Source organism: Mytilus galloprovincialis, chromosome 6, assembly GCF_965363235.1.
Source record: "Mytilus galloprovincialis chromosome 6, xbMytGall1.hap1.1, whole genome shotgun sequence".
Lineage (NCBI taxonomy): Eukaryota > Metazoa > Mollusca > Bivalvia > Mytilida > Mytilidae > Mytilus > Mytilus galloprovincialis.
The window spans coordinates 5,007,742-5,025,760 of record NC_134843.1 but is presented as its reverse complement, the minus strand read 5'-3'; the positions used below and the strand labels follow the sequence as shown (position 1 = coordinate 5,025,760).

Below are 18,019 nucleotides of genomic sequence, written 5' to 3'. Positions count from 1 at the left end.
GAGACAATATCTGCATGCATCCTGTTTGAATTGGACCCAATAGATCTGTTCATAAATATGGTGGTATGCGTTTTACTCATTGTTAAAGGCTGAATAGTAACCTATAGTTGTTTTCTGTTTCATTTGGTCTCTTGTGAAGAGTTGTCTCATTGGCAATCATACCGCATCTTCTAATTTATATATATGATTATATCACAGGAGTTATTTATGCTTATAAATTCTTAAATAAATGATATTTCTTTCCAGATAGTACTCAGTTAAATGAAGGTGACAGAGTAACTTTTGGTCACCATAATGGTGAAAGTCTGGCCATTGGTACAAGACTTCGACAACCTGATTCAGAATACCAATTTATAGTGAGTGTAAACCATGATGATGTCAAAGAAATATTTTAAGACAATTATTTATTAATTTGTTGTAGCCTTTAAGCATATATTCTCACAATACAAACTTTGACAAAAATAGGAAGTAATATCATCTTTGCTTTGTCCATCCTTTTGTCTGTCCTTCCATGTGTGTTCTATCCAATGAATGCTTCCTGGATGGTTCTGATTGATTGATCGACAAGAACATTATATAGATAAAGAGAAAAGTTTTAGGTCATTGTTAAAGAGAAAAGTTTTAGGTCATTGTTAAAGAGAAAAGTTTTAGGTCATTGTTACTAATAATTGATGCTACATCTAAATGATATCCAGATAATAACTTGAATTTCCCCTGCTTAATAGAAAAGGGTAACAAGTATATTTGACTTTGTTATTTTTGCATCAAATGAAAGCTTATTAAGGACTAGAAATCACTGAAGAACCCTGCTTGAAGTTTCTTTTCAATAATAAAAAAATATACGAGGGTATGTTTTATATTAAAAAGAAGATGTGGTGTGATTGCCAATGAGACAACTCTTAACGAGACCAAATGACACAGAAATTAACAACTATAGGTCACCTTACAGCCTTCAACAATGAGCAAAGCTGATTTACCATATTCTACTATGAAGAGCCCCTAAATGAAAGCTAATGGCTTAACCGATGTACAAAAAAATGAACAAAAAACAAAGTAACACAGCAACAAGGCTAACCACTGAATTACAGGCTCCTGACTTGGGACAGAGACATACATACAGAATGTGGAAGGGTTAAACAACTGCTTGTTATTCAGATTAAAACACCTGTTGCTTTTTTACCAAACTTAAGGGAACCAGTGCTATCTTGTTTTAGAAGGGTGATTAAATGAACTATTTAGACTTATAATCTGTATTTGCAAAATATTTATATAGGAATAAATAAGATTAGGACAATTTGCATGCATCTTTATTGTTCCATATTAAAATTTGATAAACACTGTTATCACCATACCAGACAGAATTTAAAAAAAAGGAAGAATTAACACAAACTTTAAGTTGGACATTAGGACCAAAACAACACTGGAGGACCTACCTAAAGTTTGGTGGTCGGGACTGACATGACCTCAACTTTTAATGAACAATGTATGAAATGACTGTCACTTTATATAACTTACAGGGAAATAGCTATAAACGCAGATTTTCAAAGAAAGCAAATGACTATTTTCAAATAACCAACATTTTACTCCCAATTACCCGGTTTATAATTTTACGACAGGTGACCTATTTCTATTGCATGGTACTTGGTGGCTTTGGGTTGTTGTCTGCTCTATGGTTGGGTTGTTGTCTCTTTGACACATTCCCCATTTTGTATTTTACTCTAATAGAGCAACCAAAAGAGGTAAATCAAATATAGAATTGGTGCAATTTGGGTGGAAGGCTACTCTTTTGGGATGATCCATTAATTTCCCCAAAAAGCTATACCAATTTAAATGTTGATTATACTTCTTTATGTTGCTCTTTCCTTACAGAGTCCATGATGTCATACCACAGAAAAGGTAACCTTCTGTAAAAATGTAAATTCAGGAGTCCAAAGTTTGTAAGATGTAAAAAGTCTATAACAGGTTTCGTTCTAGAAGAATCAAAATGGTTAAGTGCACTGAATCTTTGAACATACATGTATAAGAATTATATATTCATAATTTTCTAGTTTCTGCCACTCTACATTAGTTTGAAAAATACTTTTAACAAATTATCCTTTTGAAATTTTTAGTTTGAGAAATGCAATTGTGGACCGCAAAAACAAGGGCGACAGACAGCCATGGGATCAGTAAGTTTTAAATAAGGATATCAAAAAGTTATACAGTCGACTCTCGTTATGTCGAAGTCAGCCGGACCAGAGAAATATTTCGAGATACACGTAGTTCGACTTAAACGAACTCCGGAAGTTCGACAATCTAAGGGACACAACTCTTGCTTAGCTTGGTAAAGCTAAAATAAATCCGGGTGAATATGGCAAGGGGATCGATATTCTAGTATCAGATCGATGTATTTGTATGTCACAGTCTTTTATTATTATAATGACATTATTTTTACTTATTCGATTTTCTCAATTAAAAAAAATCCTATGGCTTTTCCAAGAGTGTAAATTCCAATTGATAGTTTCGTTATTCAGGTCAGTTATAGCTGACAAAATTGTTTATTCTCGGATACAAAAGATTTAAGAAAATTTTGATTTCTATTCATTTTGTTTTATCTCACTCTTTCTTTTCAAAAGAAAATATAACAAGATCAAAGACGCCGTTTGAGTAGTTTTTAGGTGATCATCAACAAAAGCCATAATCCTCACTTTATACTTTTTCATGAACATTAACAATGTATCACTAATTATTTATTAAAATTCTATAAAAGATAATCTTAGGTAAACACTCATGGAAATAGCATGTCATAAATAAATACAGTGGTCAATGACCGGAAATTTAATTACATGTGTATTGTCAGATTAACTCTTCAATCCATTTAAATCCCGGAGGTCATGTTTTGACATTTGTGTATTAGTTCGAGATAAAAAATGAATTTTGAATGCTTTTGTTAACCTTGGGACCGTAGATTTAGTTCGACTCAACCGAAATTTCAACTCATCCAATTTCGACTCATCAGGAGTCGAATTACATACTTATGTATGGAATAAAGTTCGGGACCACGTGAAAAATTCGACTCATCCGAAATTTCGAGTCAACCGAGTTCGAGACAACGAGAGTTAACTGTATATGAAAATATGAAAATTTGGTATGAAGACCTATTTGTCACCAAAATTGGGATTCAACAATGAGCAAAACATACACCCTAAAGTAAACTATCGCACCACGGGTAAATTATCATGTTGTGATTGGTTTAAAGACGTCACGTGGTGACCCCCTATGAGACCGTAGGGGGTTCATGACACGTTAATTGTGACGTCATCTATTGATGTTGTGTTTTATTGTTTATTTTTCAACAAAACGCCTCACCCCCTATGGATTTTACTAACCCTCTATGGAAAAAAATAATGTGAAACAACAAAACACAGAATACATTCAGAAATACTTATTTTCTGCAGATCTAAGAATACAGTACATGTGTATAATCAGATATAAAAAAAGAATTTACTTAATTAAACAGGGAACATATGTACTGATAATTAAATGATAATTGCATACTTAATGTCTAGATTTCATGCATATTCAGAATTTGTACCTACCCAATTCATTGAATTTACAGTAATTCATATTCGAAATAAAAATGAGACCAAGGATGAAGACTTTTAACACAGCTTTGTAAATCTGCTTTCTTGTTATATAGGGAATTTCTAACTGCTTAAACATGTAAAATCTCTGCACTTGTGATGCCCTGTTATGTAAGCTACTGTGGATTCACCTATTTTCATTGATACCCTGTTATGTAAGCTACTGTGGATTCACCTATTTTCATTGATACCCTGTTATGTAAGCTACTGTGGATTCACCTATTTTCATTGATACCCTGTTATTTAAGCTACTGTGGATTCACCTATTTTCATTGATACCCTGTTATGTAAGCTACTGTGGATTCACCTATTTTCATTGATACCCTGTTATGTAAGGTACTGTGGATTCACCTATTTTCATTGATACCCTGTTATGTAAGCTACTGTGGATTCACCACTTTTCATTGATACCCTGTTATGTAAGCTACTGTGGATTCACCACTTTTCATTGATACCCTGTTATGTAAGGTACTGTGGATTCACCTATTTTCATTGATACCCAATTTTCATAGATTAAAAACAAATTGTAGTTACATGGATTTTTGATTTTATGTTTTTGCCAAAATCTTCATACAAACCTATAGTAAATTTGTACCTTTATAAGATATGTGGTTTATCTATACACACTCAATCCACATAAAATAATATCCCTTGAAATAAAAATGAATCCTTGGTAGGTTTAATCACTTTATCTTAAAAAAGTAAAAAAAAAAAAAAAAAAAAGAAGGATATTTTGAAAACTTAAGACCCCAAGCTTATATGGAACTAATTTCAATATTTCTTTTTTTCAGAGAACTTTGACAATCATAGACAGTATAAACAGTAATGCATGTATGCCAAGAGGCTACAATACTGAAGTACCAATGACAACCTCTGTTCAAAGACAAACAGTCAACAACTCAACAAACGAAACACCAGGAATTATATGTAATAGACCATGTCACACAGAGATGTCTACTGAAGGCATCCATGTCCATAACTCATTAATTAATGACAATTTCACTAGTAATGACCTACCCACCATTGCTATGGATGAAAATTCACTTAACAACAATAGTAATAATGTAACTGAAGTTATTTATGTTAGAGATGAGGATAAAATGGGAACCAGTACACTGAAAAATGGCAATAGCCATGAGACAGATACCAGTTTGAGAAATGATCAGGGTTTGGAAACTGTTTCATTGAATGGGAACACCAGTGATGTGCCTTGCATGATGAGGGAAAGAATTGTCTCTACTGATATGTCCTCAGGGGAGGGAATTCAAAACATGATTGGAAATGATATAGATGATGATACAAGAGAACTCAGTATTTCTATGGAATCCATACAAGAAAGTAACGATGGACAAGTTGTGGAAAGTGTGGAAAGCTTTAATGAGAAGAGAAATCAAGATGATGCTAGTCTGCGAGAAGTTTGTGATTCGGTTAATTCTGAAGCTGAACATCAAAGTTATCCAGCCAATTCTGATGAAGAAGAACAAGGTCATTCTGCTAATTCTGGTAAAGAAGATCAAGGACGTTCTAGTGAAGAAGCTCAAAGTCATTCTGTTGAAGAAGATCAAGGTCTTTCTGCTGATTTTGGTGAAGAAGATCTAGGTCCTTCTGCTAATCTTGTAAAGGAAGAAAATCAAGGTCATTCTGATTATTCTGGTGAAGAAGATCAACGTCACTCTGCTAATTTGGGTGAAGAAGTTCCAGGTGAAAATGGCAATGATCAGAATATAGAAGAATTTGGGGAAGAAAACAGAAAATCTGAAAGTACTGCAGAGGAAGAAGAAAATGGATTTAATGACTTGAACGTTTCAGAAATGTTCGATGAAAGTTTTGATGAAGAGGAAGTGGATCTTACCATTTCAGAGAATGATAACAAAGGTGAGGAGGATGGAGATGACCAATTAGACGAAAGCGTCAACAGAAAGGACAATAATGAGAGTGACATTCCAATAGAGGATTTGAATCAGAATAACGTAGCTGTCAACACAGAGGACAATGGGGAATCCTCAATAGTCTACAGCAGTAGTATAGACTACAGTCTAGTAGACATCTGTCAGGAGGAGGACAACAGCCAAAATAATGACAAAGTAGAAAATGAAGTTGTCAGATCTGATGAAAACTCTGACCAAGATAGTGAAGAAGAAAATGTAGATGATGTTGAAATTGTTGGAGAAAATTCTGATGATGATGATGATGTCAGAGAAGTGAAGGGAATAGATGATGTTGATGGAAATATTACCCTTAGAGATACAGATAGTGTTGAGAGTTGCAGTATTGAGTACAATGATTCAGACAGGTCTAGTGCTGTAGATATCCATGTTGACATTCATAATGAAGACAGATCTAGTGTTGTGGACAGCAATTCTGACAATTTAGATGAACCATCGTTTATAGATTTAGATGTTTCAGAGTTGGAAAGGGATGATGAAGAACACCGGGAAAGTGAAGACAAAGACCATGAGGAAAGTGCAGATGATAACCAAGAGAAAAGTGTAGATGAAAACCAAGAGGAAAGTGTAGATGGAGACCTTGAGGAAAGTGTAAATGAATCTGAGGAGGGTGAAGAGGATGAAATTACAGTTTTAAAAATGAAAATTAGAGAAGAAGAAATAAGAGCATCTTCAGTAAATGAAAACCCTGAAGATATTTCATTTTCAGAAGAAAGTAGTCATGAAGGACAGGAGAAAAGCAATGATGAAGAACATGAGGAAACTGATGAGGAATCTGAGGATGGTGAAGAGGATGAAATTGCAGTTTTAAAAATGAAAATAAGAGAAGATGAAGAAAGTAATGCATCTTCTGTAAATGAAAGCCCTGAAGACATTATATTTTCAGAAGAAAGTGCTGATGAAATAGAAGATGATGGAGATCATGTTATTTTTGATGAAAAGGATGATAACAAATTTGAAGAGAATGTTGAAGATAATGAAAAATTAGAAAATGTTGAAGATGATAGGAACATTGAAAGTTTTGAAGATAATGAAAATCCAGAAATTCAGGAAGATCAGGAAAATAAGAATATTTCAGAAGATCATGAAAATCAGGAAGGTTTCATGGAGGATGACAATCAAGTTTACAACCAAGAAAGTAATGCCAAGGATGAAAGTCTAGATAGTTTTGCAAATGATCAGAATCAAAAAGATATTGAAGACAACAGAAGAAAAGAAAACTTCCATGACGATGATGATTATGATGATGGAAATGTTGAGGAGGAGTGTGATGATGGTTTAGAATGTTCTGTGGATGATGTCATTGAAGAATGTGTGAAATCCTCTGGAAATGAAGATTATGTTGTGGAAGATTTTCCGAAAGTTATTGAAACACCAAACAGAAAAGATCATGATAGTAGTTCACAAAGTATTGAACATGACCAAGAAATCCTTGAATATTATGAAGTTGAACAAAATGTTGTGGCTTGTATTGAAACACCAAAAAGTAAAGAAGACTGTGTTGAAGATGAAAAACAAGAGAGTGTAGATCAGGAGAAGCAAGAATGTGTAACAAAAGAAAATTTTAAAGTCCATGAAAATCTAGAAAGTCAAGAAAAAGAGGATCACGAAGAAAAAGAAAGTGAAGAAATTGATGGAACGCAAGAAATAAAAGTTCATAAAAAGCATGAAAGGGGAGAAATTTATGGAACACATGACCGTGTTAAAGATCATGAGGAAAAAGAAAATGAAGAAAATAATGAAACACAAGATGAAGTTCATGAAACACAAGGAAGTGACGAAATTAGTGGACCACAAGAAAGTAAAGAAACTGAAAATAATATAAATCATGAATGTGTAGAAATTGATGGAAAGGAAAAAAGTATTAATGTTCATGTTGAAGATCTTAAAAAGCGAAAAAGTGAAGAAATTGTAAATCATGAAGAAAAAGAAATCGATAGAACACAGAACAGTTTTGAAGTTTTTGAAGAAAGAGAAAGTGGGGAGATTGATGGAACACAAGAAAAAGAAGGTCATGAAAATCAAGAATGTATAGAATTTGATGGAAAACAAGAAAGTATTGAAGTTCATGATGAAGATCATAAAAATTTAAAAACTGAAGAAATTGATGATCACAAGGAAAAAGAAAGTGAAAAGATGGATGGAACACAAAACAGTATCGAAGTTCATGAAGAAAAGCAAAGCGAAGATTATAAAAAGCAAGAAAGTGAAGAAATTGATGGAACACACGAAAGTATTGAAGCTCAAGAGAGTGGGGAAATGGATGGAACACAAGAAAGTGAAGAAATTGATGGAACACAAGACCTTGAAGTTCACAAAAAACAAGAAAGTGAAGAAATGGATGGAACACAAGACCTTGAAGTTCACGAAAATAAAAAAGGTAAAGAAATTGTAGGAGAACAAAATTTTGAAGTTCACGAAGAAGAAGAAACTGAAGAAATTGATGGAACACAAAGCCTTGTAGATCATGATAATCAAGAAAGTAAAGTAATTGAAGAAAAACAAAGTCTTGAAGTTCCTGAAGAACAAGTAAGTGAAGAAATTGATGGAACACAAGACCTTGAAGTTCATGATAAACAAGAAAGTGAACACATGGATGGAACACAAGACCTTGAAGTTCATGATAAACTAGAAAGTGAAGAAATAGATGGAACACAAAGCCTTGAAGTTCACGATAAACAAGAAAGTGAACAAATTGATGGAACACAAGACCTTGAAGTTCATGATAAACAAGAAAGTGAAGAAATAGATGGAACACAAAGCCTTGAAGTTCATGATAAACAAGAAAGTGAAGAAATAGATGGAACACAAAGCCTTGAAGTTCATGATACACAAGAAAGTGAAGAAATAGATGGAACACAAAGCCTTGAAGTTCCTGAAAAACAAGAAAGTGAAGAAGTTGATGAAACACAAGACATCATTGAAGCTCAAGAAAGTGGGGAAATGGATGGAACACAAGAAATTAGTGAAATTGATGGAGCACAAGACCTTGAAAATGAAGAAAGCATTGAAGCTCAAGAAATTCGGGAAATGGATGGAACACAAGAAATTGGAGAAATTGATGGAACACAAGACTTTGAAGTTCTTGAAAATCAAGAAAGTGAAGAAGTTGATGGAACACAAGAAAGTATTGAAGCTCAAGAAAGTGGGGAAATTGATGGAACACAAGATAGTATCAAAGCTCAAGAGAGTGGGGAAATGGATGGAACACAAGAAAGTGGAGAAATTGATGGAACACAAGACCTTAAAGTTCTTAAAAAACTAGAAAGTGAAAAAGTTGATGGAACACAAGACAGTATTGAAGCTCAGGAAAGTGGGGAAATGAATGGAACACAAGACCTTGAAGTTCTTAAAAAACAAGAAAGTGGAGAAGTTGATGGAACAGAAGAAAGTTTTGAAGCTCAGGATAGTGGGGAAATGGATGGAACACAAGAAATTGGAGAAATTGATGGAACACAAGACCTTGAAGTTTTTGAAAATCAAGAAAGTGAAGAAGTTGATGGAACACAAGAAAGTACTGAAGCTAAAGAAAGTGTGGAAATTGATGGAACACAAGATAGTATCAAAGCTCAAGAGAGTGGAGAAATGAATGGAACACAAGAAAATGGAGAAATTGGTGGAACACAAGACCTTAAAGTTCTTAAAAAACTAGAAAGTGAAGAAGTTGATGGAACACAAGAAAGTATTGAAGCTCAAGAGAGTGGGGAAATGAATGGAACACAAGAAAGTGAAGTTCTTAAAAAACAAGAAAGTGGAAAAGTTGATGGAACACAAGAAAGTATTAAAGCTCAGGATAGTGGGGAAATAAATGGAATACAAGAAAGTGAAGAAATTGATGAAAAACAAGAAAGTATTGATCATAAAAAGCAAGAAAGTGAAGAAATTGAAGATCATGAAGAAATTGATGGAACACAAGAAAGTATTGATCATAAAAAGCAAGAAAGTGAAGAAATTGAAGATCATGAAGAAATTGATGGAACACAAGAAATTATTGAAGCTCAAGAGAGTGGGGAAATGGATGGAACACAAGGAAATGAAAAAAATTATGGAACACAAGAAAGTGAAGAAATTTATGGAACACAAGACCTTGCAGTTCAAGAAAAACAAGAAATTGAAAGTCATGAAGAAATAGATGGAACACAAGAAAGTAATGAAGCTAAAGAAAGTGGAGAAATTGATGGAACACAAGACAGAATTGTAGTTCATGAAAATCAAGAACATGAAGATATTGAAGATCACAAAGAAAAACAAAGTGAAGAATTTTATGGGACACCAGAAAGTCTTGGAGCTTATGAAATGCAAAAAAGAGGGGAAATGGATGGAATACAAGAAAGTAAAGAAATAAATGGAACACAAGACCTTGAAGCCCAAGAAATTGAAGATCATGAAGAAATAGATGGAACACAAGACAGAATTGTAGTTCATGAAGATATTGAAGATCACAAAGAAAAACAAAGTGAAGAATTTGATGGAACACAAGAAAGTCTTGGAGCTTATGAAAAGCAAAAAAGAGGAGAAGTTGATGGAACACTAGAAAGTATTGAAGTTAATGAAAAACAAGAAAGTGAAGAAATTAATGGAACACATGAAAGTATTGAAGATCAAGAAGAAATAGATGGAACACCAGACATCACTGAAGGTCATGAAAATCAAGAAAGAGGAAAAATTGAAAGAACACAAGACATTATTGAAGTTCATGAAGCTCTAGAAAGTGAAGAAATTGATGGAACACTAGGCAGTTTTGATCTTAAAAAGCAAGAAAGTGACGAAATTAAAGATAAAGAAAAAATGAATGGAACACAAGAAAGTATTGAAGCTCAAGAAAGTGGTGAATATGATGGAACACAAGACCTTGAAGTTCATGAAAAACAAGAAAGTGAAGACATTGATGAAACACAAGACAGTATTGATATTAATGAAAATCAAGAAAGTGGAGAAATTGATATAACACTAGGCAGTTTTGATAATAAAAAGCAAGAAAGTGAAAAAATAAAAGATCATGAAAAAATTTATGGAACACCAGACATTGTTGAAGCTCAAGAAAGTGGGGAAATGGATGGAACACAAGAAAGTGAAGGCATTGATGGAACACAAGAAAGTGAAGACATTGATGGACCACTCGACAGTGTAGATAATAAAAAGCAAGAAAGTGAAGACTTTGATGGAACACAAGAAAGTATTGAAGCTCAAGAAAGTGGAGACATTGATGGAACACAAGATAGTGAAGAAATTGATGGAACACAAGACCTTGAAGTTCTTAAAAGACAAAAAAGGGGAGACATTGATGGAACACCAGAAAGTATTGAAGCTCAAAAATGTGGGGAAATAGATGGAACACAAGATAGTGAAGACATTAAAGATCATGAAGAAATTAATGGAACACAAGAAAGTGAAGACTTTGATGGAACACAAGGAAGTATTGAAGCTCAAGAAAGTGGAGACATTGATAGAACACAAGATAGTGAAGAAACTGATGGAACACAAGACCTTGAAGTTCTTAAAAAACAAGAAAGTGGAGACATTGATGGAACACCAGAAAGTATTGAAGCTCAAGAATGTGGGAAAATGGATGGAACACAAGATAGTGAAGAAATTGATGGAACACAAGACCTTGAAGTTCTTAAAAAACGAGAAAGTGGAGACATTGATGGAACACCAGAAAGTATTGAAGCTCAAGAATGTGGGGAAATGGATGGAACACAAGAAAGTGAAGAAATTGATGGAACACAAGACTTTAAAGTTAAAAAAACCCAAGAAAGTGAAGACATTGATGGACCACTAGACAGTGTAAATAATAAAAAGCAAGAGAGTGAAGAAATTATTGGAACACAAGAATGTGAAGACTTTGATGGAACACAAGATAGTGAAGAAATTGATGGAACACAAGACCTTGAAGTTCACAAAAAACAAGAACGTGAAGACATTGATGGAACACCAGAAAGTATTGAAGCTCAAGAATGTGGGGGAATGGATGGAACACAAGCAAGTGAAGAAATTGATGGAACACAAGACCTTGAAGTTCTTAAAAAACAAGAAAGTGGAGACATTGATGTAACACCAGAAAGTATTGAAGCTCAAGAAAGTGGGGGAATGGATAGAACACAAGATAGTGAAGAAAATGATGGAACACAAGACCTTGAAGTTCACAAAAAACAAGAACGTGAAGACATTGATGAAACACCAGAAAGTGTTGAAGCTCAAGAATCTGGGGAAATGGATGGAACACATGATAGTGAAGAAATTGATGGAACACAAGACCTTGAAGTTCAAGAAAACCAAGAAAGTGAAGACATTGATGGACCACTAGACAGTGTTGATAATAAAAAGCAAGAAAGTGAAGAAATTAATGGAACACAAGAAAGTGAAGACTTTGATGGAACACAAGAAAGTATTGAAGCTGAAGAATGTGGGGGAATGGATGGAACACAAGAAAGTGAAGAAATTGATGGAACACAAGACCTTGAAGTTCACAAAAAACAAGAACGTGAAGACATTGATGGAACACCAGAAAGTATTGAAGCTCAAGAATGTGGGGGAATGGATGAAACACATGAAAGTGAAGAAATTGATGGAACACAAGACCTTGAAGTTCACAAAAAACAAGACCGTGAAGACATTGATGAAACACCAGAAAGTGTTGAAGCTCAAGAATGTGGGGAAATAGATGGAACACAAGATAGTGAAGAAATTGATGGAACACAAGACCTTGAAGTTCAAGAAAACCAAGAAAGTGGAGAAATTAATGGAACACAAGGCAATATTGAAGTTCATAAAAAGCAAGAAAGTAAAGTTAATAAAGGAACAGAAGACTGTGTTGAAGTTCATGAAAAGCCACTGAGTGAGAAAATTGATAAAAAACCAGAAAGTTTCGATAAAAATAAAAAGTTGGACTATTGGTTTAATGAAGTATATAAAAAGGGATATCAAATTGCTGAACAAATTAAAGATCAACATATTGAAACCTTCAAGAATTCAAATTGTGAGGAAGAAGAAGATGGTGTTTCTCTCATATCTACTCACATGGCATCTATTTATAGGAATGATGAAATCAACAAAGAAAATTTAGAAGGGAAATTTGACTTTAATAATGGAACAGAAATAGAAGAAAGTCTACAAAGTCAGATTGAATCAGATAATAAAGATCCAAAAATAATAAGTTCAGAAAACAAAATAGATCTTGACATTGTTGATAAGTCAAATAATGAAGGTGAAGGATCTAGATCTGTTTCAGAACAAAGAATACCCAGTCAGGATGCAGCATCAATAGAGTTAAGACGGGAGAACAATGAAGATGCACAGATTGATGGGATTGAAAATGGTTATAATCACAAAGAAGACATACAGAGCAAAACAAAAATTCAATCTGAAAGATACTTCATGAAAGAATCTGCAAGTAGACAGGCTGGGACATCTGTGGAAATTAATTCTATCAACAGTATTCCAGAATGTTCAGATAATATTTCTACAGTATCTAACAAGTCTCTAGCAGAAACTATAAGACAAACCGTTACAGATTATATAATTAGCAGGAAAAGAAAACTACCATCAGAGTTTGAAAGTACATGTCCAGTAAATAACAAGAAGCTATTGATGGATATTAATGATACGGTAACAGGATTTTTCAAGGTTAGAGATTATGTAAATAAAAGGTCCATTGATCCAGTGACATTGAAGAAAAACTTGATTCAAGGATATGTTAGGAATTTTTTTCGTAGAAATAATGAAACCACTTCAAATCTTCAACAAAAGGATATCATCATCGATAATATGGGAAACTTTGAAGCTGTAAAACTTCTGAAAAAACAGCAAGTCAAGTATTTTGTGCATGAAACTAAGAATGATGAAATCAAAGACCTTGTTAATGCTACATGGAAGGCTAGGTCCGAACAATTAGACGAAGATATTTCAGGTTCTGCTTCTAAAGATTTGCAAAATGGACCAAATATGAAAAAGTTAACAGATGGAAACATAAATTCCATTGAATTTGAACAAGCTGAGGTTGCTGTTTATGAAAGTGATGAGGAATCTGACAGCCATCCTGGTTATGAAATTGTCATCTTTGGTCAACATAACCTGGATGAAAGTAACGATGCTGGGCTAGGCAGAGATCACCCAACAGAAAATGTTAATGTCTCCAGAAAAATAGACACAATTGTTGATTCAGTAGTCACAACTGTCACTGATCTAGTACAACAGGAAACTAACATCTGTAGGGAAGAGTCACAGAATCATGATGACCAGGAATGCATCATTAAAAACATAGCAGATCTTAGCAACAGAACAAAAGAGCAAACTCAACCTGTGGCACAAACCAGTGAATCAGAAAAGGACAGTAACAATGAGACCATAGGAGAAGAGGAACATATATGTCAAAATCTGGCAGATGAAATACCCAGGGGAGAATGTTATATCCTGAAGATAAATGATGAAGTAGGAAGCAATACAGCCATTATTACTGATGATGTTGATTGTGTCAAGATAGCTGATAATGAAATAATTATTGTACAAGAATTAGAAGATCATGATTCGGATGCCCTTATAGATGACAAACAAGACCAGATATTAACACGGATAGAACAAAATAACATTGTGGACATTGATGGCAATGGAACAAGGGATGAAGACCCAATACAAACACAAACTAATGTTGAGGAGAGTGAAAACAGCAATATACATGTCACTGATCTTCAACAAGATCTCATAGCGACACAGGCTGAATTAATGGATTTGGAGAAAAAAGATGAAGAGGAAATATTAGAAGGCATGAATGTTGAACCAAACTTGGCAGCAACCCTATCTAAGTTTAATGAAATAAAGAAGTTTGGAGAGACTCAAGATAGTATGGCAACAGACAATCCAGATCTTATAGATACACAACCATATTCTGATGCATCTGAGACCACAGAGCAGTTGGAACCAGTAACAATTGTCAATGATGGTAAACTTGATAAATCTAATGTTAAAGAACTGGAAAAATCAGTAACGAATGTCAATCATTGTGAACTTGATGAATTGGTTGTTGAAGAACCAGAGGAATTGGTAACGATTGTCAATCATTGTGAAATTAATGAATCGGTTGTTGAAGAACCAGAGGAATCGGTAAAGATTGTCAATCATTGTGAACTTAATGAATCGGTTGTTGAAGAACCAGAGGAATCGGTAACGATTGTCAATCATTGTGAACTTAATGAATCGGTTGTTGAAGAACCAGAGGAATTGGTGAAGATTGTCAATCATTGTGAACTTGATGAATCGGTTGTTGAAGAAACAGAGGAATTGGTAACAATTGTCAATCATTGTGAACTTAATGAATCGGTTGTTGAAGAACCAGAGGAGTCGATAAAGATTGTCAATCATTGTAAACTTAAGGAATCGGTTGTTGAAGAACCAGAGGAATCGGTAATGATTGTCAATCATGGTGAACTTAATGAATCGGTTGTAGCAAGAAATATTAGTCATGGTAATGTGTTTGAGGACACACTTGTAAACATTGATGAAATAAATAGTGATGACACCACTTTTACAGAAAATACTACATGCAGAACACAGTCGCCAAAAGATTGTCTGCCAGATATGTATAATAGAAACAATGAAGAAACGATCATATCGATTGTAAATGATGGTGAATTTGATGAATTGGTTGTAGCAAGTAATATTAGTCATGGTAATGTGTTTGAAGACACACTATTAAACATTGATGAAATAAAAAGTGATGACACCATTTGTGACAATTATGTCAAACAACCCAGTAATAGTACCACTTTGAATGGAGTTACTGTCGAACAACTCTTCAAGGAAACATCTAGTACTTGCTCAGAAAATACTTATAAATTTACATCCAGAACACAAAGTAAATCTCATCAAGAGGGCAATCTGAATAAAAATGAGTCGCCTAAAAACTGTCAACCCAATATGGATGCAACAAGTATTCAAGAGACGATTCTATCGGATGCGCTCAATAGTGAGGATTCTGCTAGCTTATTTGACAACCACCAAGAAGACTTTGGAGAGAAAAAAATGTCTGCAGTATTAGAACAAATAGATGACTCTAGCAAAGAAAATTCTGAAGATGGCTCTCCAACAAAACATAGTCAAGATACTGTGGAATACAATCAAGAAAATGGTTTACCAGGGAACAAAAATGAAAGCAAAATTGATGATAATGGGCAAGAATTACCAATTGTTGGTGAAGACTCATTTGTCTTTGACTTTAGTAACACCTCTGATTGTGAGGATAGTGAAAAATTGATGATAGATCTTAACACAGGCAAGGATGATACAAGTCAATATGATTCTGATGAAAAAGTGGCCGAAGACATTGATGTTTCCAATGAAAGTAATATAATTATTTCAGACAGCACTGAAAATGGTAAATCTGACTCTGAAGAAATTATTAGGGATACCACCAATAAGTCTGAGCTTGAAGTTGATAATAAAAGGTCTGTCAATTTAACTGAGAATGACACTGGTACAGGAGATCATCTTGCAGGAAAAGTGACGAAAATCTTCACAAGTTTTATGAATCGTTTGAAGTCTGAATCGGGTACAGATGAAATCGAAAGGGTACGCAATACATCTGGTAACTATGGAGATGACAAGACAAATTATAGTACATATACACTGCCAGACTTTGATATTTCCTCTGATGGTAGCTTACTAAAATCAGAGAGTAGAAGTAGAGAGAGCTCTGTAGAGTTTGTTTGTACAGGTCCTGTAACACCAAGTGCTAATTTATGTAATGAGGATTCTGATTCCCTGCCAGAAGTTGAATTTCTAAGAGCCAGTCCAGCAAAACATCCAATCGTTAAAGAGGAAAAGTCAGGTGATGATTCTGGATTAGAAAGTGGCATAGATGTTACAGATAAGGTTGATGACGTCATTGATCAGAATTGTAAGAAATTGATAGTCGGGTTGCCATCCACTCCAGTTAAAAATGAGCAAATAAAGGCTGTATTTCATGTCTCAGACAGTTCTAGTCTGGAAAATAATACACCACCTATTCAACGGTGTATTACACCTGTCAAATTGAGAGAGTCGACCCCGTCAAAATTCAAACTTAAGTTGAAAAAACTTGATGCAGTTGAAGAAAGTCCAAGAAAAAAGAGTTTAAGAAAGAAAAAGAAGGATCCTAGCCCTAAAAAGCAAAAATCCCCAATAAAAATTCCTATAGAACCAGATGAGAGCCCCAATAAAAGACCATCCAGGAAGAAAAAGACTGATACCAGTTCTGAAAAGGAGAAAACACCTGTTCGTGATGGAGAGATTCCAGGGAAGGGAGAAGGGAGAAAAAGGAAACTATATCAAAGTCCTAAAACTTGCCAGACACTTGAAAAGAAAAAAGATACTCCTTGCAAAAAGAAAAAAATGACTCAAGAAAAACGACGGTTAAGTGATTTGATTGAAATTTGGACTGATGATGACTCTGAATCTGAGATGGTGTCAAGATCATCTATAGTCAAAACTGAACAGAATGAAGGGCATGATGATGAACCAAGTTATGAAGTGGCAACTGCAGAGAGTAGTAGTCCTACAGATGACACCAGTCAAAAAGGTATACCTGTACAAGTATAAACTGAACCCTGGGTAACAAGAGTTGTATTGTATTTTGGCCCCTATGACCCCATTTAGCATTCTTAAATTTTTTAGTTGCAAATATAACTATCATTTTTTTTAAGAAACGATTCAAAATATAGAGGGCAAATTGCTGACATTAAAATGACCTTGTGAATTGAAAGGGGTTGTTTATATACCATTTGACATTGTGAAGGTTTTCCAGTAATTTATTTTGATTTAATCAAATATTTTTTTATTAAAATACGATCTTCTATTCCTAAGGGTTGAGTTGAAAAGGTATATTTTGTTAAGAAAATCTGACAAAAACAGACTGACAGCTGGCAGAACATAATATTTTAATTGTTAAAGAAACAAAAAGTTTTGTATAGGTAACTTCTTTAAAGCTTTATAATTTAGAAGATGGAAGACCTGGATGCTTCATACTTTGTATATAGATGCCTTATGTTATGAATTTTCAGTCAGTCACATGTTCAATGTCTTTGACCTCATTTTCATGGTTCATTGACTACTTGAAAAAAATGTTCCGATTCTTTGTAATGTTGAATTCTCTCTCACTATAGGATAACTATATTTGGTATGTGTGTACCTTACAAGGTCCTCATGCCCGTCAGACAGTTTTCACTTGATCTCGACCTCATTTCATGAATCAGTGAACAAGATTACGTTTTGGTGGTCGAGTCCATATCTCAGATACTGTATGCAATAGGTCTAGTATATTCTGTGTATTGAAGGACTGTAAGGTGTACATGTCTAACTGGCAGATGTCATCTGACCTTGACCTCATTTTCATGGTTCAATGGTAAGAATTAAAAGTCGATTAAGTTTTTGCGTTTTGGTTTGATTTTTAACCGGATTTTTGTGACAAAAATGTCGGTT

At 34.2% G+C, this 18,019-nt stretch overlaps 1 protein-coding gene across 2 annotated transcripts in view; it reads left to right on the top strand.

The window, feature by feature from the left end:
- The window catches only part of LOC143078772 (uncharacterized), a 65,241-nt gene that overhangs the window by 19,121 nt on the left and 28,101 nt on the right, over window positions 1-18,019 (top strand). Inside the window, exons 4-7 of one of the 2 annotated variants that reach the window (XM_076253734.1) lie at window positions 247-356; window positions 2,112-2,168; window positions 4,415-10,466; window positions 10,521-17,120. In XM_076253734.1, the coding sequence (XP_076109849.1) occupies window positions 247-356; window positions 2,112-2,168; window positions 4,415-10,466; window positions 10,521-17,120 (12,819 nt within the window). Of the gene's footprint in view, window positions 1-246; window positions 357-2,111; window positions 2,169-4,414; window positions 17,121-18,019 lie in introns of both variants that reach the window. The other variant, XM_076253733.1, reaches the window with a different exon arrangement.